General features: G+C 44.2%; 1 protein-coding gene and 1 long non-coding RNA gene across 3 annotated transcripts in view; one reads left to right on the top strand and one right to left on the bottom strand.

Moving 5' to 3' along the window:
* Window positions 1-24,693, bottom strand: part of LOC135101265 (uncharacterized) — a 175,023-nt gene that overhangs the window by 18,492 nt on the left and 131,838 nt on the right. The window lies entirely within an intron of this gene.
* Window positions 1-24,693, top strand: part of LOC135101263 (uncharacterized) — a 56,110-nt gene that overhangs the window by 18,924 nt on the left and 12,493 nt on the right. The window contains exon 3 of one of the 2 annotated variants that reach the window (XM_064004963.1): window positions 15,072-15,164. The exons of the other annotated variant lie outside the window; for it this stretch is intronic. Within the exon in view, the coding sequence (XP_063861033.1) occupies window positions 15,072-15,164 (93 nt within the window). The remainder of the gene's footprint in view (window positions 1-15,071; window positions 15,165-24,693) is intronic. 2 annotated transcript variants of the gene reach the window in all.

The raw sequence follows: 24,693 nt of genomic DNA, 5'->3' as shown, positions 1-24,693 counted from the left end.
AACCACTTCCCTCATAAAAAATTCTGGCATACATGTCTTAATGAAAGAATAAATCAATACATCAGCTTAGTGAGAAAGGAAAGTTGAGATAAAAAAAAAAAACTGGATGCACATTACGATCAGAAAAGACTAAAAAAACAACAAAAAAAAAAAAAAAAAAAAAACACATCGTGACTAATAAAACATGAAACACTTTTCTGTATCAACACACACCAAACCATTTTGCACACGGGAATGCAGGATATAAATCTTAAGAGAGGGAGAAAAAGGAAAAAAAAAAAAAAATCAGGAGGGAGGAAACAGTAAACAAACCACAACAATCACTGCTAATATACACTACCACAACCCACCACACCCACAGCCACACACCACCACGAGCAACGTATATAATGTACATCACACCGCGCCCTAGAAACCTGCAGTCCATCCTTCTCCCCTTCTGTCGTATGCCATTCACGAGCGTCAGAGGGAAAGGGAAGGGAGGGGAAGGGAAAGGAAGGGAAGGGAGGGGAAGGGAGGCAAGTAAGGGTGATGTATGGCAGTGAGGGTGATGGGGTGACGTATGGTGTGCTTAATTAGCCCATCTGCCCTCCTTCCCTCCCATAACAGCCAAACTCTGACCACCTGCGGCCTCTCCTCCCCTTCCCCCCTCCCTCCGTCTTCTACTTCTGCGGGTACTGTGCTGTTGTTAGGAGTGTTAGGTTGGTTGTGTATATAGGGAGAAAGGTGAGAACTGTTGACTGACTAACTGACTCTCTCTCTCTCTCTCTCTCTCTCTCTCTCTCTCTCTCTCTCTCTCTCTCTGGGTACTGTTTTTGGGTGTCAATCTGATTATGTTGATAAGGAGAAAGGTCAGCATTCTCTCTCTCTCTCTCTCTCTCTCTCTCTCTCTCTCTCTCTCTCTCTCTCTCTCTCTCTCTCTCTCTCTCTCTCTCTCTCTCTCTCTCTCTCTCTCTCTCTCTCTCTCTCTCTCTCTCTCTCCTAGTGTGTGTGTGTGTGTGTGTGTGTGTTAGCAGTGAAGTGGTGATGGATGACCCGCAGTTATGTGTACACGTATACGCACACACGAAGGTCGGATAGGGAGAAGGGTGCGTACGTCAGCTGCTTCTGTAAGTGTTGTTGTGAGGACAGCTGATATAGAGGGGGGGGGGGGAGAGAGAGAGAGAGAGAGAGAGAGAGAGAGAGAGAGAGAGAGAGAGAGAGAGAGAGAGAGAGAGAGAGAGAGAGAATGATAATAAATAAGTAAGCTTTTCCAGCAACAACAGCTATCCATTCATTGTTCATTACATTACTCCGGTAAAAAAAAAAAAACTGGAGGTAAAATGCAAATAAGACAAAGGAGAACAAAACATCCATTAAAATATAAATTACCTTAAAAGATTAAAGCCATAATATAATAAGAAACAAGTTAAGTAAAAGCAAATACATGAAATATTGGCAAAAACTATGAGAAAAGAGATAAAACCTCATGAATTCAACGTTGAGAGAGAGAGAGAGAGAGAGAGAGAGAGAGAGAGAGAGAGAGAGAGAGAGAGAGAGAGAGAGAGAGTCAACCTAGCATAACACTCAAGAACACGTGCCCTCACTCTTATTACCCTTTTTCCCTCTTACCCCTTTTCCTTTTCCATCCCTCCCTTTCCTACATCCTCTTTTCCTTCCTTCCTCCACCCGCTCTCTTGACCTCACTCCACGTGCCCTTCTCTGCACCTCCTCTCCTCCCACCTCCGGTCCCCTCACCTCATTTTGTTCTCCATTTACACACACATACGAGAGACCATGACTGTACTTTAAGTGGAAGTTTGCATTTCACACACACACACACACACACACACACACACACACACACACACACACACACACACACACACACACACACAGAACAAAATCACAAGATAAATCAGTGCAATGGGAAGAGGAATTCATTAATTTAGGTTAGTGTGATGACAAGTATTATAGTCCTACGTATAGCGATCTCTTCCTTCCTCTGCTGGCCATCTGCTGCTGCCCACTGGTACCCATACACTCTCTCCCTCTCCTTCTCCCTTCTCCCTCCTCCCTAGGCCGGGCATCCGCGTTAAGCCAGTTTAGTAATCGGGCGGGTGGAGCCTGTTTACGACTAGCCCTGCCCCTTGTTACTTTGAGGGTGTCCTGTGCCGCCCTGGGGAGGAGGAGGAGGAGGAGGAGGAGGAGGAGGAGAGGGGAATGAGAGGCAGGGATGAAATGACTAACGGATGAAAGCAGAGCGTAGAGAGAGAGAGAGAGAGAGAGAGAGAGAGAGAGAGAGAGAGAGAGAGAGAGAGAGAGAGAGAGAGAGAGAGAGAGAGAGAGAGAGAGAGAGTCACACACAGCCGCCACCTAACACCAAGCGGAAGTAGGGACAAGGCAGGACGTATGGAAGGAGAGAGGCGGCGAGAGGAGAAGGAGAGGGAGAGAAGAGGGAAAGAAGAAGAGAAGAAGAGGGAAGTGACCTGCACGCACCCATGTCAGCCTTTGTCTTTGGCCTTGAGTCCTTCACGATTGTTTGTTTTGCAAGTGTGTGTGTGTGTGTGTGTGTGTGTGTGTGTGTGTGTGTGTGTGTGTGTGTGTGTGTGTGTGACCAAAAGGGCAAGAGTACAAATAAAAAAAAAAAAAACGATAAAGAACGAGGAAGAAACTAATACATTCGACTCTCCAGCATTATCAGATAAAAAATCAACACTTATCAAAACACGTAAAAGAAGGAAGCAGAAAAAAAAAAGCAATCATTATATTCTATCCCTCCTCTTCCTCCTCCTCCTTATCCCGACCTTCCCACTAGAGCACGTATGAGTAAAACCTTCAGAATGCAGACCCACGCCCCTGCTAGGACACGGCCTTGCCTAGCCTAACCTTAACTACTACACTGCAGGGACACATTACTAAAGATAGCAACACACACGGACACACAACTGTACTTTCAGCACACTTTTATCCTTTGGCACAAGTCCATTCCCTCTTAGCACAAAACTGCTCAGATGCTCAGTCATTTATCAAGTAATCCTTCTTTCCACTCATATCTACGAGTGCTTTTAAATCTAAGTGCTGCAGCTATCTATTTTATCTATCTTATAAAGCTAATCAGGGAAGCCTTCGGAATTTCCTACGTGAGGCGAGGCAAAGTGATTCGTGTGAAGATATGAAGAGATCGAGAGAGATAGACGCAGATACGAAGAGTGTGAGACAGATGAAAAAAAAGAGCGATGCGTCACACATGTAAGGTGGGGACGAGAATCGCTCATCGGCATTCAATTGTGGGCGTGAAGGAGAGGCTTGGCGTAGCGGGTGTGTGACTGTCTGTCCTCGCTTCAACACATTCCTCTCTCTCTCTCTCTCTCTCTCTCTCTCTCTCTCTCTCTCTCTCTCTCTCTCTCTCTCTCTCTCTCTCTCTCTCGTGTCGGATTCTGCCTGCCCACGCTTCATTCTCTCATTCCTCTCACCTCATCCCCCTTTCCCACCTCCTCCTTCCTCTCCACCATTTCCTTCTACTCCTCCTCCTCCTCCTTCTCCACCTCCACCTCGTCTCTCACTTTCTCGCTGTCCAGGTGAGCTCAGGTGTTTCCCCAGGGGGTGGTTACCTGGCGACCCTCTACCATCCTCACCTCCCACCCACTTCCCACCCCGCCTTGCTTCCCTACCGTTAAATATCCACGTTACTTGTAAAATTCCAGAGGGAGGGAAAAAGTTACAAGGGACTTCCAGCTACAACAGATCGTTAGGTCTTTGCTGGGCTGTCTGATTTTTACTTTGCTGCTTTAAGCTTAATGTTGTATGAGAGAAAAGTACAGTCTACAAGAGGAGAGAAAAGGTGTGATGCACTATAGGCGGTGGATATAAATGTTTATCTTTATGGTAATGTGTTGTGCGTATAGTTTAGGAGAGAGAGAGAGAGAGAGAGAGAGAGAGAGAGAGAGAGAGAGAGAGAGAGAGAGAGAGAGAGAGAGAGAGAGAGAGAGAGAGAGAGAGAGAGAGAGAGAGAGAGAGAGAGAGAGATGAGAGTAGACAATAGGAAAAACCCAGTGAAGTAAATTACATGCGGAAAGAATAACATGAACCGGGAAAATAAAAGGGAAATTCCTTTTACAGCAGCCACCCCGAGATACAGTGAAGGCAAAGGTTAGACAAATGTAAAGGGAAGGTCTGCCCTCTACCTTCCCTTACCTTAACTACTTTGCCCACCACTCCCTCAGGCCTCCTTCCCTCCTACATCCATCCTTCCTTCCTCTCCCGCTGAGCAAAGCCATCAAAGGAAGGAGAGAAGGATGGAAGGAAACAGGATGGTGATGGAGATGGAGAGAGACGAGACGTGATAAAGGAAAGAGAAATATTAACGAGAGAGAGAGAGAGAGAGAGAGAGAGAGAGAGAGAGAGAGAGAGAGAGAGAGAGAGAGAGAGAGAGAGAGAGAGAGAGAGAGAGAGTATGGGAAGATAGGAGTGAGGAAATAAGTGAGAAGTATGTGTTGATATAGGGAGATAAAGTGAAGAGTGTGGTGAGGAGGGGGTGGGAGTGGTGACACTGGAAGATGAAGGAGGAACAGCAGGAGGATAGGGGGAAGACAAGCTGGCACGGAGGAAATGGTTCTAAGATAAGTTTGTTGATGGACGTTGAAGAGGAAGGTGAGAAGTGATGTAAAATGGAAGCGTTTCTTAACCATTATTATTTCTTGTTGCACTGACATTTACTGAATATCGTAATGTCAAGTAGCCAGCAATCAAGTTATTACGTCAATGAAGCTGGAATAGATTACATTTTTTTCTCTCTCGTCCACTGCATGTACTTGACTATAAGGTTGTACAAAGTAACTTACAGAAGAGTTGCGAAAAAGCAATCAAGCTGTTATTATGATGCATAGTTTATTTATCTATGTATTTATTTTGAGAACGATGCAAGGGAAAGATATATAAATAATCATTAGATAAATATATGAAACTATCTCTTTTCTCCTCCTATTCCTCTACTTCTTTCTCCTTCTTCTTTCACAATTTCATTTTTGAAGGCAACGTAAGGGAAAAATATATAAATAATAATCAGACAAATATATGAAACTATCTCCTCTTCCTCCGCCTCTTCTTCTTCCTCATCTTCCTTTCTTTGTTGAATGTTGTTACCACCACCACTACCACCACCATCACCACCACCACCACTACACTAATAACACGTGGAACCGAAGCATGATGTAATTACAAGTGCTCATTATTAAATGTAATGGAGATGTGGTAAGATCACCTGAGATTTTAGATAAAGGAAGAGGAAGTGAAAGAGATGAACGATAAGAAGAAAACTCAAAGGAAGATGGAAAGTAAAAGGATGACAATGATAATGAAAGAATAGAAAAATGTGCAATAATATTAAAGAATAACGTGCGAATACAAAGACATGGACGAGGAAAGAGTAAAAGTGGTGAAAGTAATATAATCCGAGAAAAGAGAACAAGGGCAGGCGGAAATAAAACAAAGGAAACCACACTGATATGAAAAGAATAAAAGCAAACAAGAGAGAGAGAGAGAGAGAGAGAGAGAGAGAGAGAGAGAGAGAGAGAGAGAGAGAGAGAGAGAGAGAGAGAGAGAGAGAGAGAGAGAGAGAGAGAGAGAGAGAGAGAGAGAGAGAGAGAGAGTGGGGGGGGGGGCAGAAGGACAGAGGACAAGAAGCTGAATCAAACACACGAGCAAACACAAACAGAGAGAGACACAGATGGAGAGCTGAGAGAGAAGAGGAAGACAGGTAGCTTAAAGTAGGTAGAGTAATTACAAAACAAACACAGGTGTGCCGAGCCTCACCTGCCATCCAGGTGTTAAGTGGTTAAAGGAGGTGAGAACACAGAGAGAGAGAGAGAGAGAGAGAGAGAGAGAGAGAGAGAGAGAGAGAGAGAGAGAGAGAGAGAGAGAGAGAGAGAGAGAGAGAGAGAGAGAATAAAACCTGCCACACGAGACTTGAAAGAAAGAAACATGAAAGAATAATATAATAAGATGACAAGGAAAGAAACGAAGAGGGAAAACTGGGGGATTTTGCTCTTCTGGGGAACAGGAAAAGCGGCAACCGAGTGGAGGTACAGTTTGAGAGGCTGCGTGAAGGCCAGCGAGAAACGAAAGACAACAAGAGGAAGGCCGGAAAGAAAAGAATGCAAAGTTCAAATATGGGCTGAGAAAAAAAAATCATTAAATAATTAGTGGAATGAAGATTATAAAAGAAAGAAAGAAAAAAAAACTCAAAATTTCTTATGTGAATATTAATTAATCTACAGAAACAGGTGTCGATTTCTAAGAGTTAACATTTGAATAAACAATAATCTAATTAATCCCTTAAAAAAATCCGACCTTGACGTTGGTTTGCCTTGGAGATGATTTGACAATTAAGGCCTTATGAAAGAAGAGAAGGGAAGCGTAAGAAGAGTAGGAGGAGGAGGAGGAGGAGGAGGAGAAGGAAGAGGGCTGGTAGTGGTGGTGGTGTAGGGGAGGGAGAAAGGGAGGGTGAAATGGAGAAGGTGGAGAGAGACGGATGGAGAGTAGTGGTTATGGTAATGTAAGTATAATTGGTATAGTTGTACCCCTTAATAGAGCTGTTGTTGTAATTGTTGTTGCTATTATTGCTGTTGTTGTTGTTAGTAAGGAAGGTAGTAGTACTGACAGTGAATAAAGAGGAGAAGGATGAGGAGGAGGAGGAAGAAAACAATGAAGAGGAAGAGGAGGAGAAGGAGGAAAACAATGAAGGGGAGGAGGAAAAGATAAACTTGTATCACTTAATTGTCTTTTTTTTTTTCTTTTGCTTTCAAACAAGCTGCAACATAACAGAAGAATGACTGTTTTCCGCAACTGGTCAACGTGATGGACTGGCTACGGTATAAGTGGTAATTTATAATAATGGTGACAGTGAGGGTGGTATTGGGTGTAGTGACGGTGGTGGTGGTGGTGGTGGTGGTGGTGGTGGTGGAGGTGGTGGTGGTGATGTTGGGTATAGGAACTGAGGTGGTAGTATAGTAGTATTAGTATTAGTATTAGTAGTAGTAGCTGGTGGTGGTGGTGGTGATGGTAGTTATTATTACTGTTATTGTTGTTGTTGTTGTTGTTGTTATTGTTGTTGTTGTTGGTGGTGGTGGTGGTACTGGTATTGGATGCAATGAAAAAAAGTAGGGATGTTGGTAATAGTGGTGATTCTGGAGAGCATGAACATAGTGATAGAGGAGGTAGTGTTCTTGATGCTGGCAGTGCAGATGATGTTAGTGGTGGTGGTGGTGGTGATGGTGGTGGTGGAGGCGGTGATGGTGGTGGTGGTTGAGATGGAGATGCAGATACTCACGGGACAAACACCTACCTGAACGCTTACCTGTCCCTTGATTGGACATCCTTATCTCACCTGGCTAGTAACACTGATAGTGACGTGTGACTCCCTCATCTCTCTCCGCCTCTCCCTCTCACTTATTCTCCATCTCTCCGTCCTTGTCTAGCCTCTCTCTCTCTCTCTCTCTCTCTCTCTCTCTCTCTCTCTCTCTCTCTCTCTCTCTCTCTCTCTCTCTCCGCTTACGAAACATAACAGTTCTCGTTTAATGGCTTAATCTCTTTTGTAGGAGTTTAGGCAGAGAGAGAGAGAGAGAGAGAGAGAGAGAGAGAGAGAGAGAGAGAGAGAGAGAGAGAGAGAGAGAGAGAGAGAGAGAGAGAGAATCTTACGAGACAAATAACCATAAAATACGAACAAAAACTTAATTGCAAATAGAAAACACAGGCGTCACAAAAATGGGAAAAGAAAGAAAAATAAAAAAAAAGAGACCACAATTCATATTCACAAATTATACACCTTACACATATGCACACGTGCACCCTCATGTATATTTAAATGTATACATTACTATTTAAATACATACAGCCTCTATATGTAATCAATTTAATCTAGCGAGTTTAATGACCACAATGATCAAAAAATTATAAACATGCATACAAACACTAAAGAACATGCAAAATAACATCACAATAGTCAGCAGTCTTGCAAACAATCGGAAAAATAGGAAGAGAGCGTGACATCATTGTAGATCAAAATATAACAAAGACACACTTAATAAAATCAGTGGCCTTTCAGTTTCAGAGCAGCAGTGAGTTAGACGTTACTGAAGGCCAAAACGTAACATACACTAATATGAATACATCCTGGAGGGGCAATGAATGGCTCCCTCTTCCCTAAGGAGCATCATGGGCGCCCCAGGTCCTCTCAGCGGTACGACAATCAAGAAACAACTCTTATTTTCTTACCTGGACGGCCTCTCACTGACCTCGAGGTGTCTTGCGGGAGGAGGAGGAGGAGGAGGAGGAGGAGGAGGAGGAGGAGGAGGAGGAGGAGGAGGAGGAGGAGGAGGAGGAGGGCTACGTGGGCATCACCTCCATCTTCCCCCTCCCTCTTTCTCACAGGCGCAAGAGGTGGGAGAGTGGAGGGGGAAAATGCCACGTGAGAGAGAGAGAGAGAGAGAGAGAGAGAGAGAGAGAGAGAGAGAGAGAGAGAGAGAGAGAGAGAGAGAGAGAGAGAGAACGGGGGACGGGGGCGTCATTGGCATGGAAAGTCAGTCATGCATGGAGACTTGTTAGTAGTGACGCCGATCTCTCTCTCTCTCTCTCTCTCTCTCTCTCTCTCTCTCTCTCTCTCTCTCTCTCTCTCTGGAGATGACTGGGTGCATAATACATTACATAACCCGCCTTGCCAAACATCCATTCAGTGCGTGGTAGAGATGAATGGAGAGAATTAATTAAGTTACACATCCTGGAGTTGGGAGTATATTGAAAGTGAAGGAAACTTTCCAGCACATTACCTCATAACACTCTTGATCTTATTAACGAGGAGTAACAATAACAACAAAAGAAACAAAGTCAACAAATGTACCGGTTCAAGCCTCACTTTTTCTAACCAAGGTACCTAAATTTCTCCATTAAGTCAGGTTGCCCCTCCCTTCCTCTCCAAACTACCCTATAATGGCAGGCCAGCACACGAAGGGGCGCCACCTCGCGTGTACTGATAACTCGCGTAGCAGGAGTCGGTTTTCATCTCGCGGGAAGTGAAATCTTAACGGGTGGTAAACTGCGGTGATTAGTCGAGGCTGCCTGGATGCTGCGCTGGCTGCTGGCTCGCAAGTAGGGTGGTAGATACACTCATTTATCAGGCTGTTAGTACGTAGTTAATAGGAAGCTTTGGGGGTTGATTAAACAAATTTATCACCGTAAAATGGCAGATGGACACGAACTGCTACAAGAAAGCCTGCTAGTTTACTGCAAATTGCCTGATGTTCTTAGGTCAATCTTATTGAAACAGTAGAGGCTCCTATGGTTGTAAAATGAACTACAGTACGTGAACGCCCCATTAGCTTCGTGAAATGCTATGGTGATGGAAATTACCTCATGTTCTTTGGCCAGTCTTACCTGTAAAATTTCCTGTACCTATGAAATGAACTACAGTACACGGACGCCCCATTAGCTCCAAGGAATGCTATGGTGCTGGAATGAGGGTGAAGGCGGTTGTGGCCCGGGGCGGTGGTTGGTATGATAATGGCCTGGCCTGGAATGATCATAACAGGCTATTGGGTGTCCGACCTGCTGCGAACCTATGTTGCTGATAGGGAGCGCCGGCCAACTGACTCCTGAGCTTCGGTTATCAGCTAAACTCTATGTGGAGGTAATGATGATGCTTGGCTTTGTGTTTTCCCTGCTGAAGTAAGATATAAGTTATTCTCAGGTTTCTTGTAAGGATGATTGGATCTTTTCTTTGTTTTTTTCATCCTTTCTTTTTCTTTCGATAATTCATAATCTTACATTTGATAGTGATGATGATGATGATGATGATGATGATAATGAAGATAGTGTTATACGTATAATGGTTTTCTTCTTGATACATTTTTTTTTGCTCTTATTTTTACTATTTCAAGGAACATAATTAACTTTACTGCCATTACCACTATCATTATCACCACCATCATAAAAGATGTCATTGCTGTTATTATTCATGGCACTTTAGTCAGTTTAAGTTAATTTAGTTTCGTTAAGCAAGTCAGTGAGGTTGGGAACAGGAGGGGATGATGGGAGATAAACGAGGAAAACACGAAAGAGAACAGGTGAAGAAAGGAGGAAAGAAGGCGAAAGAATGTGTGGAAAAGCAACGGGTAATCCCTCCCCTCTCTCTCTCTCTCTCTAACATACACACACACACACACACACACACACACGGAAGCTGCCCCACATGAAGCTCAGTGCCCCCGCCCCCCTATCCCTCTCCCCCCTCCCCGACCTCTTTTTGTTTGCACTACCCAGTTCCGTTTTCTTTGACCTCTCTCTGTCTCTTTCTTTTCTTCCGCGGCACGTACAGCACACTACTTTACTACAGTACACACTTATAATGATTCACACTTTTCCCACGTAAATAATGAAGGAAGCGAAGTTAATTAAGAAATACTAATGAATTTATATATATTTAGTTTAGGGTTCGTGTGAATAATGGAGATTTTTAAACTAAGTAATAATTGTGATGGGAGATAAGTAAGATAAATGAATAAGAGGATAATAACGATGATGATGATGATAATGACGACAACAACAACAACAACAACAACAACAACAACAACAGAAGATTGCACACTTTCACCACGTAAATTGAATAAACTTTCATATAACTGGGTATTAATTTTCTACATTGGCAGCAGGGTAAAGGGCGCAATCATATGTGTGTGTGTGTGTGTGTGTGTGTGTGTGTGTGTGTGTGTGTGTGTGTGTGTTACAACCTTAGATGAAAGCCTTCGATAGCACAAAATTAATTATGCTCAGTGCACGAGTATATGGTAAGTTTACATCAGAGCTACATCTCCACCTATGAAGCTCCCTAAACAAGCGCCGGACTCCCATCACCAAACAAGAGGTATTATTGGTCTGCACAGTTTACTACCGCGCCGCCAAACCCTGGAGTGACCGAGGGGGAGGGGGGATGGGTATGTAAGCAAAATTACTGTAACTGGATCACACTTCCTCACTCACTCTCAGCGAAAGTTTTCACCCACTGACACACACACACACACACACACACACACAAACACACACATACACACACACAGGAAGAGACCAAGAGATTGACCTAATGAGAGAGAGAGAGAGAGAGAGAGAGAGAGAGAGAGAGAGAGAGAGAGAGAGAGAGAGAGAGAGAGAGAGAGAGAGAGAGAATTAATGTTTATCACGGAGCAGAGAGGTGAGTTAATTAACACCAAAGTAACACACCGTAATAAAAAGGAACACAAAGGGAACAATTAAAGTTCACATAAAAAAAAAAAAAAAAGATAACAAACAGCAAAGCCAAAATGTCGCCCTGTAGTATTTCCCTGCTAATCGCGGCGCGTCAAGGCGTGAAACTACAAGCCAGAGACGGAGATTCGCCTCCTTTTGTGGCCGAGAGTCACGCTTAAGTCACTTTAGATCAGTTTTTTTCATCTTTAAAGGCCGATCGTCTTGATGAGAAAGAGAGACAGAGAGAAGGGGGTGGACTGCTCTCTCTCTCTCTCTCTCTCTCTCTCTCTCTCTCTCTCTCTCTCTCTCTCTCTCTCTCTCTCTCTCTCTCTCTCTCTCTCTCTCTCTGATGTCCGTCATGTTGCAAAAAGCCACTTTCTGTTATGGTTTGTTTTTATTTTCTTTTACTTTCTGTTTACACCTTAAGGCACTTCAACACCTGGTTCTTTCGTTTCTTCCTGTGTGTGTGTGTGCGCGTGTATGCCAAGGGCGGAGGGAGGGAAGCAAACGGGAGGAGGAAGCCAGCAGACAGGCAGTACTGCATGTATGGTCTAAGCTGTCTTGTTTTCCCTTATTAACTTCGATCTTTCATTATTTTACTTTCTAGCATCTCGTTGCCTGACCTGTTGCTGGTATATATATAAAAGTATACCTGAATACACTTGCCGTTGCTCCTCCTGCTTATTAACCTACATTTCCTCTAGTGTACTTATACATTACATATTTTCTTTAAACCTCCGACATTAATTTTTTTTTCTTTAGTGGTGGTTGTACTTTTTTTTCTTTCTGACCAAATGTATACTTGTCTTTTTATTGGAAAGAGTATTTGTTTTTCTTCCGTACTCGTCTACTCTTCTGTTCCTCGAGGCCGTGTTTGTTCCTCGAGGGCCGTGAGCGATTAAGTTTTATCGCGCGCTGACACTTAAAATATGGATATTAAACTTGTCGGCCATGATCACCCTGTAAGGTAACTTTCTTTCTTCTTATCTCTTGGCCAAACATGTTCTGGCCGCTGCTTGCTTGCTGTACGAGTATCTCTCTCTCTCTCTCTCTCTCTCTCTCTCTCTCTCTCTCTCTCTCTCTCTCTCTCTCTTCCCTAAAGCTATGATGAGGAACTGATTCAATTGGGACACGGCCACAGCTTCTCTCTGCCTCCTCCTCGTCCTCTCTTCTTCCTCCTCCTTGTCTTCCTCTATTCAACGCCTTCCTCCGCTAAGCAAGGCTGTCACACCATCTCTCTTAATCCATAACGACATTGTGCTTATTATTTTTCCAATGCAGCTTCCACTCTTAAAAGAACACTACCTTGGTGTGGTGAAGAGGCTCGCATATTACAATGATCAGGAGTTAACGAAGACATAATGTATTCTTAAATCACGAGATCAAATATGGAGTTAGTGTTACCAATTGCGTGATAATTCGTTTCTTGATAACTATTCGAACATTCTGGCCTTTTTGTTTCATATTGCGTTGCATTCTCCCTGATTATTTTCATACGGCAGTGTCAGATGGTACTTACATTTGTGTTATTCTGGTCGACTCGAGTTCACCAGTTGGTTTAAGAATGACTCGATACATGGTGGCCCTGAGGTGAGGCCCAGGTGCGCGGTGACGACAGTGATTAAACTCGACCGGCATCTCAGCTAGACCTCCACTCCGCTCTTTGTGTGCATCTGTATATCTGTTAAATAAACTAAAACTCCTCACATCTTATACTCCTATGTGCCCACGCAATACTGCATACCGTATTCTGAAACGCTCTGCCTTCTCGCCTCGACTATTTTCGAAGGTCACAGTGGCGATTACCCAATTTCTTAAGTCTGTTTCTCCTTCTAAAAACGTACGATAGAACTCTTGTTAATCTCTGTTAATCTTAAAAACCCGTGTAGCTTCAAATAGTCTTGAAAATAGTGAAGGTACGGTACACAAGTGTTTCAGAATATGGTCCATACTGCAGCGCTACCTGGAGGAAGGGGAGAGTGTAAAGGGCATGCTGGTGCACTTTCTTTTAATAACTAAGAGGGACTGGCGGATGTAAGAGTCTTTTGCTGTACAAGTCTTCCCTTTGCGTGCATTAATCAGAGGAAGGAGAGAGTGAGGAGAAGCCTTCCATTGCACTATTATTTCTAACACAGGACCGTAAAATGAATCACTTCTGGCAGCACCTAGACTACTTTCAAGAGAGTCTAGCTGAGGTTACACAAGTTTTTTAAGGATGTTTTAAAAGTGATAATGACAAATTAACACCATTTCTATATTATCAACACGAGAAACATTCTGAGAACCCAGCAAATCGTCTCTGTGGTCTTTGAAAATTAGTCTTGGTGAGAGAGCAAAGCGTGTGCGAACGCGGGCCACAGTTGTGAACTGATATACACGTCACCAAAGCAGCCAGGCAAGGATAAGGCCTGCTGCTGCCTGTCATCCTGGGCAATACTTCTCCCTTTCTCCACGCTCCACAAACACAAGCACACAGAAAATACAGACAGGTCGCCTCGTGAGTGTAGATTTATCCGTGACCTCCTGGCGACAGAGAGGGAAGCACAAACACTCCCTGAGGCTAAGACCTACTGGCGTCTCCCTCAACAAACACACACACACACACAAAAAAAGTGGAAGGTTATTCTTCACTCACCTACTCAACTTTACCTTGGCCAATTAGGAGAACCGTGCCTCTCTCTCTCTCTCTCTCTCTCTCTCTCTCTCTCTCTCTCTCTCTCTCTCTCTCTCTCTCTCTCTCTCTCTCTCAGATGCCAGTCAAGCTGATTAACTCACTGAATTTAAGGCGCCACAACAACGAAGATTTGTGGAAGTGTGACGTAATATGCTGGTAAAACACTTGGCAAATATTAATGTTTTCAAAGGTGTTGTTTCCTCGATATTTCAATCGTAAACAGTTTCCTCTCTTCTGCAGGAGATAAAGGGGCGTGTGTCACTCTGCGGGTGCCTGCTATTGTTTAATTAAGTAGGTTATCCGTGAAGTAATGCTGCCTATACAGAGCCAGCCCCTTCTCTCTCTCTCTCTCTCTCTCTCTCTCTCTCTCTCTCTCTCTCTCTCTCTCTCTCTCTCTCTCTCTCTCTCCACACACACACATAAGAACCTGATTTTCTCCGTCATTAATCATTATTTTGTACCTTTTTTTTCACACGATTTCTTTATGTGCTCACGTGCTCCCTCTCTCTTCACCGCCTAACGTATGCACTTTCCACAGCTTATCTTTAAGTACCTTTCAATCATCGTCCTCCTTTTTCTCAGAACCTTAAAGAAATACATAAATATACCTCACGAACAAGCTATAGCACGTTCTTCCTTAGCTTATTAGTGTATACCCTTTCTTTCTAGTGTGTAGCATCTTTAATTCCATATCTTGTCTTAAATCTTCTACTTTACCTTACAAACAAGTATATTACATTCTTCCCCTTAAAACCACCAATACATTTTTTTCCCTTACTGCTCAGCATCCATAAATCTGTAGCTTAATTACCCATCTTACGTCTCAAACAAGTATATCACGTTCTTTCCCCTAAACCTATCAATAGATCCCTCTTTTTCCCTTAGTGTGTAGTATTCTTAAATCTCATAATTGTCATATTCTTTTCCCAATCTTTTTTTTTTTTCCCCCTTAGTATGTAACATCATTAAATCCATGTCTTAATTCTTTCACATTACCTCCAAGACAACTATTTCACATCCTTTCCCAAACTATCAATGAACTTTTTTCCTTCCCTAGTGCGTAGTATTCTTAGCTCTCTTAATTCCCCGCGACCTTAAGTCAGGGGTCTTTTTAACTTTCCTTTATTCACCAACACCAACACAGCGGCAAAAACCCACACCACCACACACTCCCTTGTCTTCAATCAAGCAGGCACGCTCCTCCAGGCCTCGGTCAACACTCGCCTTCTCCGGTCAGGTGAGTGGCGCTTACCTGGCCAACTCCTGAGCGCTAATTACCGTGAGCCAGCACATTATTCACCTGAGGGTTTCCTCTGGTGTGTGTGTCTGTGTGTGTGCGTGTGTTTGTGTGTGTCTGGGTAAGTGTTAATATCGTAATTTTTTTTTGTGGCTGGCTTTTGACTGTCTAATATTCTCTTCACAAGCACGTAAATTTGTCGTACTGATAGAATCTAACATCCTGGCATTATACATTCATCACTCATCTCTATACCAGAACCTATTTAAATACCTTAACCAACCTTCCTCCGGCTCAAGTAACACAAAAGTAAGTCATTTGTCTACATCATGTTTGCGAATATTTATCTCCTCGAGACAAACATCACACAGTCGCATGTTCAGTCTTACAATGAATGACTCTCTCTTTCTCTCTCTACCACGCACTGACACGACATGAAGCTTGACGGGGGATAGAATGACAACTGTAACCAAATACTACAAGTTACATAAGGCGTCTGGGATTGTCTTGAATGGGCGATACGTGAGGAGGAATATAAGAAGTATTTATGCACAACACTAAGCTATTATAGTAAGCGTTAGGATCAATACAATACTCACGTCTCTCTCTCTCTCTCTCTCTCTCTCTCTCTCTCTCTCTCTCTCTCTCTCTCTCTCTCTCTCTCTCTCTCTCTCTCATATTACCGCTAGTTTTTCTTATGACTTCCAAAAATTATGAGTAATATTTCCTCTCACATTCACATCATTCACCACCCCCCTTGACTTCCTCTCACTTCTTTCTTCACACCTCCTTTCCTTCCTCCTCTATTCCTTCACTTTCTTCTTCCTCTTTGCTGTGTGTGTTCGTTCTCTCCTTCCTTTTCCTTCTCACATCATTTCTCCCGCACTTCTTTCCTTCTCTCTCTCTCTTTTTTTTTTTTCACTCTATGTACATTTCCTTCCACCTTTCTCCACTCACTTCTTTCTTAGCATCTTCGTTCGTTCTCTTTTCTATCTTCACTTTCTTTCTCCCACACTCTTCACCCTCCATCCCTCCTCCCCTCACTTCTTTCACCTTCTTCTTAGCGCGAATTTTCTTCATCTCATTCTATAACGTTCCTACACTCGCATCTCTTTCTCTCCTTCCATTCGTCCTTCAGTTCCTTCATTTTTTCCCTCTTTCTTAACATAAATACTCGTTCTCTCCTTCCTTCCTTCACTTGATTTCCTCCACCAACATCTCTTTCCCTCCCTCCTTTCCTCCCTCCCTTCCTTCCTCTGGCACATCCTTCACTCCCTCCCTCCGACCCACACACTTCTCTCCCTCTCTGCCACCCTTCCTCCTCCCTCCCACACCTTCATTACGTCACGGGGACAAATACCTCCTGACTCATCATTCCGGCGCGAGAGACGAGAAGATGAAACATAATGAGGCAATAACACGAAAGAATTACATTATAACTAAAACAAAGACTCATCGTGAAATTATGTACTTTTCTCTTTATCTCTGTTGAACTCCTGTCATTAGTCTTGCTCTCTCTCTCTCTCTCTCTCTCTCTCTCTCTCTCTCTCTCTCTCTCTCTCTCTCTCTCTCTCTCTCTCTCTCTCTCTCTCTCTCTCTCAAGTCGGAGCGGAAGACAGCTATGAAGGAAGTAAAAATTCATGTAAATAATGGAACAGAAAAATTAATAAACAGGAAGTGCTTCGCTTTCATTAGAACTCATTAAGTATTCCGTCTGTGTTTAGCTCTGTACCGCGACACCGCGTGACCGGTTTGCTGATACCATCACTGGCTGCCTCTTGCCTCGCGTCCCTCAATGTTGACGTCTTAAGCTTTGAATATAAGTAATGCTGCGCGCTCTCTCTCTCTCTCTCTCTCTCTCTGGTAGAAACACTCAGGCAAGGAGAAAGTTGAGGGAAAGATGGAAGATCTGAGTCCACTAATTACAAAGAGCAGCGTGATGAAGCCGTGGTGGTGGTGGTGGTGGTAGTGGTGGTGATGGTGGTAGTGATGGTGGTGGTGGTGGTGGCCGTGCACACTTTCCTGCCCAGAGTGACACACCGCCGCCACTGCCTCTGCCTCTCAAGTGACCTTTAGCGAGCCTGGTTCACGGCCCCGCCTGGTCTTAAGAGAGAACCATCACGACCCCACGTAAGAACCACACACACACCACTCCTCCATCATCCACTCCACATCTCTCTCTCTCTCTCTCTCTCTCTCTCTCTCTCTCTCTCTCTCTCTCTCTCTCTCTCTCTCTCTCTCTCTCCTTCCTTTCTTCTTTCACACATAACTCCACCTACTTCTCCTTCTCTTCTTTCCTCTCAGACATTACTCCTCCATCATCCACTCCATCTCCTCCTTCTCTTCCTTTCTCTTCCATACATTACTCCACCTCCTACTCCTCCTTTCTTTTCCACTTTGCACTGCTGTTTTTCCATCACCCACTCCACTTCATATTGTTTCTCCTTCCTCCTCTTCTCTTCCTTCTTCTTCCTTCCTTCTTCTATTTTTTCGTCATCCACTCTCTCTCTTATACCTCCTTCCTCTTTCACACTGCATTGTTATTTTTCATCATCCACTCCACCTCCCCTTCTAATATTCTCTCCCTCACACTGTATTTCCTTTTCCTTCTCTTCTCTCTCCCTCTACATTGTACTGTTAATTTTCCATCATCCAATCCACTTCTGATTCCAACCTCTCCCTCCTCCTCCTCCACACTGTAGCTTCCACACGCGAAAAAGCCACCTGCAAATCATTCACCTCCATTCTCCATTCCTTCCCACCTACATATTACTGAAATTTCCTCTTCTCTTTCCTCCTCTTCCTCCTCCTCACTGCAGTCTCCATGCCTATGAAGCAAAGAAAAGAGAACATCCCTAAATCTTTCTCCTCCATTCTCCATTCCTTCCCACTTCCACATACCTGAAGTTTCCGCTTTCTTTTCCTCCTCCCCCCTCCAGCTCCTCCACATTGCAGTCTCCACACGCATGAAAAAACAAGTCTTAAATCATTCGCCTCCACTCCCCGCTCTCTTCTACCTCCACATTACTGAAGTTTCCTCTTTTTCTCCTCCTCCTCCTCCTCCTCCCGCCGGCTCCAGCATAGGGAAGCAACACCCGTACCATCAGTTCTATTACCACCACCACCACTATCACCATTAACATTATGACACGGAAGAAGCAACACCGTCCTTAGGTGAGCCGCTATGCAGATCTCTCAAGAGGTATCATTTCTTACCTGGACTACTCAGGTAATCGTATCTTCCTCCTTTCCTTCTTACTCGCCACTTCCTTTCTCTCTGTTTCTCTCCGTTCCCACCTCCTCACCCCAACACTCTCTCTAATAACACTTTCAACATGCCTGGCGCCTCACATGATCTCCTGACATCGCCAACGCCCCTCTCGGCTCCTGAATCGCGTCCTGGGTGGAAGATCGCCACCTGGCATGTGTCTCTTCTCCTCACTCAAGGACCCGCCCCATTGTTGATTCTACAGACGGAACGGTACACACGAGGAGGAGGAGGAGGAGGAGGAGGAGGAGGAGGAGGAGGAGAAGGAGGAGGAGGAGGAGGAGGAGGAGGAGGAGGAGGAGAAGGAGGAGGAGGAGGAGGAGGGGAAGGGGGATGAATTTGGGAGACGGTATGAGACGTGATGAGAGAAAGCAAGGGAGGAGTATGAATGAAAAATGAAGGAAAAGACGATTGATTCACATACATTCACAATTTCAAACATACATACACCGACGCGCACGGACACGGACACACACACACACACACACACACACACACACACACACACACACACGTTCAAACTGTATGCAGTGGAATGCAGCTGGTCCGGATTCTGCATGTGTGTGTGTGTGTGTGTGTGTGTGTGTGTGTGTGTGTGTGTGTGTGTGTGTGTGTGTGTGTGTGTGTGTGTGTGTGTGTGTGTTTTCTTACAAACAAATGCAATTTGTCTCAAATCAGATTGCTTCTCTCTCTCTCTCTCTCTCTCTCTCTCTCTCTCTCTCTCTCTCTCTCTCTCTCTCTCTCTCTCTCTCTCTCTCTCTCTCTCTCTCTCTGATGTCTTCAGCTTTGAATGTAATCTCGCTCTCCTCTCCTCTTCTCTTCTCTTCTCTTCTCTTCTCTTCTCTCTCTCTCTCTCTCTCTCTCTCTCTCTCTCTCTCTCTCTCTCTCAGGCTGCCATTCAGATATTTGCAAGTTACACCACCGCATCACCACTACCACCATACCACCACATTACCACCACCACCACCACCACCACCACCAATACTTTCACCCACATTCATTTACCAAAACTATCCAATATTTCTTACTTTACACTTGAGTAGTGCTTAAATATGGTCTGGCATATTATGGACTAGTCTGCTTCTGTTTGTGCTTCCCTTGTGTTCCTTTGTGTTCCTTCTCTCGCGCCTTCGACAATGGGACATATCGCTCTCGTCACGCTAATTTGGCCTTAAGGAGGCGGCGCCTTTTCTCCCTCTCGCGACAAGGAGGGGGAAAAAATAGCCTTCAGGGGAAAAGCCGCGACCATTCCTCAATATGTCCCCCAGACCCCCACTGCTTCACCCTCCTCGCCTCCCACACCCCCCACACCCACACACACGCCCCCTTCACCCGTTTCCAGTTTCTTCTTTAACGGATCTCGCTGGCTTGAGTTCATTACACTAGCAAGTTTCCATATTTATTTAGTTTTTTATATCCTTGTCTTATCTCGTCTGGTAATGTTACGTTTGTGTTGTGTTTTGCTGATTAGGTTTTGTACTTAGGTGTAACATCTCGGTGTGTGTGTGTGTGTGTGTGTGTGTGTGTGTGTGTGTGTGTGTGTGTGTGTGTGTGTGTGTGTGTGTGTGTGTGTGTGTGTACGTTAGGAAAATGGAAAAGGAGAAACAAAAACACCCTGAATGAAGCCTGGAACGAACACAAAACAATTTCCTTTAGATGCTGAACATAAGTTAAATAAGAACAATCTAGACATGTGATCGTCTTGAGTTATCATATTACTGGCGTCTTGCTGAGTGTCGGAGTGATTGCTCATTCATATTTTGTCCAGCTGCGGAGGAGATCAGTCGGTGAGCGTTTGGAAAGTGAGACATTGTGTGAATAGAACGATAAAAAAAGTGCGATAAAAAATGAATTAAGTATGCAAACCTTTCATCCAATACTGCTTAAATGAAGGACTTGCATACTAACACACACACACACACACACACACACACACACACACACACACACACAAGATGAGAGAGGAATGGGGATGCGACCTCTGCGTGTGTGTGGCCAAAGAAGAACAGGGGGAGGAAAGTGAGAGGTGAGAGGGAGGGATAGAAGGCCCCTCACTTTTCCCTTCTTTCAACACTGCCTTCTCTGTCCTCGTCTCTCCCCCCGATACACCCCCATTCCTCCTCTCCCCCAACTCTCCCTCTTTCTCTCCTCCTTTGTCAACCTTCCCTCTTCCGTCCACTCCTGTCACACCTCCTTCAATGCCGTGTTTTCCATTCTCTTTCTTCTCTACTTCCTTTCCTTTTCTATCTCCACCTCTCGTGTCAACACTTCCCCCTCGCTACCACCTTAAAGGGCCGGACAGTTGCAAGGACACGAGCACACACAATACACACACAGTAAAATACTATACACTTTTAATCTTCAATTCAAACACATCGTCTTGAACACACTAAGGCTTTAAGATTAAGTAAAGAAGAAAACGGCAAGGTCTCAGCATCACATAAAAGGAGGCAGGGAAGGTTGGACATACACTATATTGTTTTTCCTACTGCGGGATCATCGACTGGGGCTTTTTCAGTAATACCCGAGCGCTCTGGGGACTGTCAAGGTCTCGGCCGTCACGTCATCCTCTCCCGCCCGAAGCAAACACAGAAGGACTTCGCTCCTCCACTTGCGGAACGCTGTCACTACGAGTACCACCACCTACACGCTCCCTTGCTGCCTCACGCCGTTCCTTTGTATAGATTTTGTAGATATTTTATTAATCACAGCACATACAGAACACATACAGACGTTCATGAGACAACACCGATACCTGGATTTAATCTAATGTTTCATCACGATATTGGTAAACTAAAGATGAAAAGAAAAGAAAAAAATAACGTTACCAGTGGAAATCATTTGGCGGCCACACGGCACAAACAAGCTCTCTCCCGTGCTCCTCCCACTCATTCTATACAATACTGAACATTCCTCTGAAATTCTCTTCATTATCTTTCCTCTAACAAGCTTCTCCCGCCCCTTTCCTGTCCTATCAGAGTCTGAAATTTTTCTTATACTTTATTGACTCATTCCTTCTCCTCCTGTGCTCTCTACCTCTCTCTTTCACCCTCCTCTCTCTCTCTCTCTCTCTCTCTCTCTCTCTCTCTCTCTCTCTCTCTCTCTCTCTCTCTCTCTCTCTCTCTCTCTCTCTCTCTCTCTCTCTCTCTCTAGCTCGCTCGCTCGCTCTCCCAGTCCTATCCTACTCAATAATGAACTTTCCTCTTATGTTCTCCTCACCTCAATACCTTTCTTACAAATGCTTACGTGACCTCATGCTCCCTCCACGCTCCTCTTACCTCCTCCCACTCACCCTGCAAATACTGACCATTCATATCATGCTGTCTCCATCTCATTACCTTTCTTACGTGACCTCTTAAGATGTTCCTTGCATGCTCCTTCTACTTGCCCTGCCACGCTCTCCCAGCCCAAGTAAACGTTTACCCTTATCACCGACCTCCATGTTCCCTGTTACCCAAGCTGAGGGCAGTGAGTCATAATGGTTCGCTTAGTCATCAATGAAACGTGTCGACATATTGTTAAGTTAAGCAGATCACCTCGCTGACCTCCACCACCTCGGCCTCACACTGGCGGGAGGCGGCGCGCTGGACACTCGCCTTGGCTTTTCAGGGTTTTGATTCTTTACAAATTAGGAAATGGCTATACAGTGAAATTAAAGATGAAATACGAAATCAGGAACAGAAGTGAAAAGAAAATAACACACACACACACACACACACACACACACACACACACAGAGAGAGAGAGAGAGAGAGAGAGAGAGAGAGAGAGAGAGAGAGAGAGAGAGAGAGAGAGAGAGAGAGAGAGAGAGAGAGAGAGAGAGAGAGAGAGAGAGAGAGAGAGAAATCTTGCATCAGACACACGTGCCTGCACTTTATAAATGTGAGCTGCCTAATGGAAACGGGGAAATCTTATTCAAATAAATTATTCGCACTTAGAGTAAGAATGTTAGCTGCACATTTGAGAATAATGATAATAATAATAATAATAATAATAATAATAATAATAATAATAATAATAATAATAATAACAACAACAACAACAACAACAACAACAACAACAACAGCAACAACATTACCATTAGATATAAAAGGGAAAAAAAACGATAACAATGATGAAATAGCAACAACAACAACAACAACAACAACAACAACAACAACAACAACAACAACAACTGAACCCCGATAAAAAGGAAACAAAACTGCAAAACGACAAACGGCACGGAACAAGAAAGAAAACATTTAATAAACAAATAACATGATAAACATTACACATAAACATTCACTTAACATTCCACAAAGCAAAGAGACATAAAACGTTTTCTATCTTCCCGCTTCCCACACGTCCACAACGAAACCTGTGCTTCTCTCCCTCCCTCCATGCATCCCTCCTTCCCTCTTTCTCTTTCTCCATCACTCCCTCTCCACTCAACTCTTTTTTATCCTCCCTCTCTCCTCCATTTATTTCTCCCTCTTCCCTTTTATCTATTCCAATCGTCATCCCTCCGTCCCTCCCTCCATTCCTTAATTCCTTCTTCCCCCTCCCTTCCTCCTCCTTTCCTTCCTTCTTTCCCTTCTGTCCTCCCTTCTTCCATCCTTCCCCAAACTATCCCTCCACTTTCTCCTTTCCCTCCTTTCCTCCTCCTCACCTCACTCCATCTCCCCTTCAAACCCTCCCTCCCTCTCTCTCTCTCCTCCCTCCCTCACGTTCCTCCATTCGAATCACGTGTTCAGCGGTGACAATAGCTCGTAAAGTTCAGAGTGGCGCCGCGTTTAATTCTCCTGGTCTTCCGAAGGACACAGTAGGTCGTTGAGTGTCTCCGCTGTCCACCCGCGGGCTCGAACGTGAGGGCGTGGGTGGGCACAGACTGGAGTGGGTGGGTGGGTAGGTGGAAGAATGTGTGTGCGGTGTACTGTAAGCGAAGGTACTACTATAAAGAGTGACCGGAGAGTAGGCGTGATTGTAATGTGGTGCAAATGTCGGTTGATGAGCGTGTAGTCGTGTGTGTGTGTGTGTGTGTGTGTGTGTGTGTGTGAGAGAGAGAGAGAGAGAGAGAGAGAGAGAGAGAGAGAGAGAGAGAGAGAGAGAGAGAGAGAGAGAGAGAGAGAGAGAGAGAGAGAGAGAGAGAGAGAGAGAGACAGACAAAAGCAAACAGAAAAACAAGCACAGACAAGCTAACACAGATGCTCGTACAAACGGAGGAGAACAATAAAAAAAAGATAAAGAAGAAAAAACAAAACAGGAACACACAAGATGCAAAAAGAAAAAGAAAAAAGTGAACAGAGAACACCAACATCGCAAAAAAAAGTGGAAAAAAGTGGAAGAGAAAACAGCGAGAGAGGCAAACAAGAAGCAGTAGAGAGAGAGAGAGAGAGAGAGAGAGAGAGAGAGAGAGAGAGAGAGAGAGAGAGAGAGAGAGAGAGAGAGAGAGAGAGAGAGAGAGAGAGAGAATGTGATGAAGCAGGAGTAATAAAAGTGAATGCATTACCAGAGAGAGAGAGAGAGAGAGAGAGAGAGAGAGAGAGAGAGAGAGAGAGAGAGAGAGAGAGAGAGAGAGAGAGAGAGACTGACACATAAACAGAAAAAAAAAAGAGAGTAAATGAGAACACGCACGTATTACATTAGTTTAAACATGTAATAGGTTTAAATAGTGAAAACTAGAATGAGACAGCGAGAGAGAGAGAGAGAGAGAGAGAGAGAGAGAGAGAGAGAGAGAGAGAGAGAGAGAGAGAGAGAGAGAGAGAGAGAGAGAGTCATTCATGTGAAGCTAAATTACTGTTAACTCTGGTCTCTCTCTCTCTCTCTCTCTCTCTCTCTCTCTCTCTCTCTCTCTCTCTCTCTCTCTCTCTCTCTAAGGGCATGGGGCCGAGAGGAGCGAAAATGAGTCAAGATAATTACGTTAAAAAAGAGGAAGGTGAATCACGTCCCCTTTCGTTTTCTCTTCCTTCTCTTCTTGCGAATCTTGTTCTTATTCCACTTCCTCTTTGCTTCTTTTATTTCCACTCCTTCCTCCCTCCCCTTTTTTTCTTGCTTTCATTCCTTATTTCATGCATCTCCTTTATTTTATCAATTTTCTTTATTCTACCCCTGGATTTTTTTGTTTTCTTTTTTTCTTTTTTCTATCACATGCAATTTTTTTTTCTCTTCTTCTTTTCGTCTTTCGTGTTTTTCCCACAGTATTATTCTCCCGAGTCATTCCCGTCTCACTTCGCTGCTGCCACTGCCCACTAGAATCCCACAAGAACGAGATGAAAAAAAAAA

Source organism: Scylla paramamosain, chromosome 6 (genome assembly GCF_035594125.1).
Source record: "Scylla paramamosain isolate STU-SP2022 chromosome 6, ASM3559412v1, whole genome shotgun sequence".
Lineage (NCBI taxonomy): Eukaryota > Metazoa > Arthropoda > Malacostraca > Decapoda > Portunidae > Scylla > Scylla paramamosain.
Note: the sequence above shows the minus strand (reverse complement) of the source record. Positions and strands in the feature narration are given on the sequence as shown.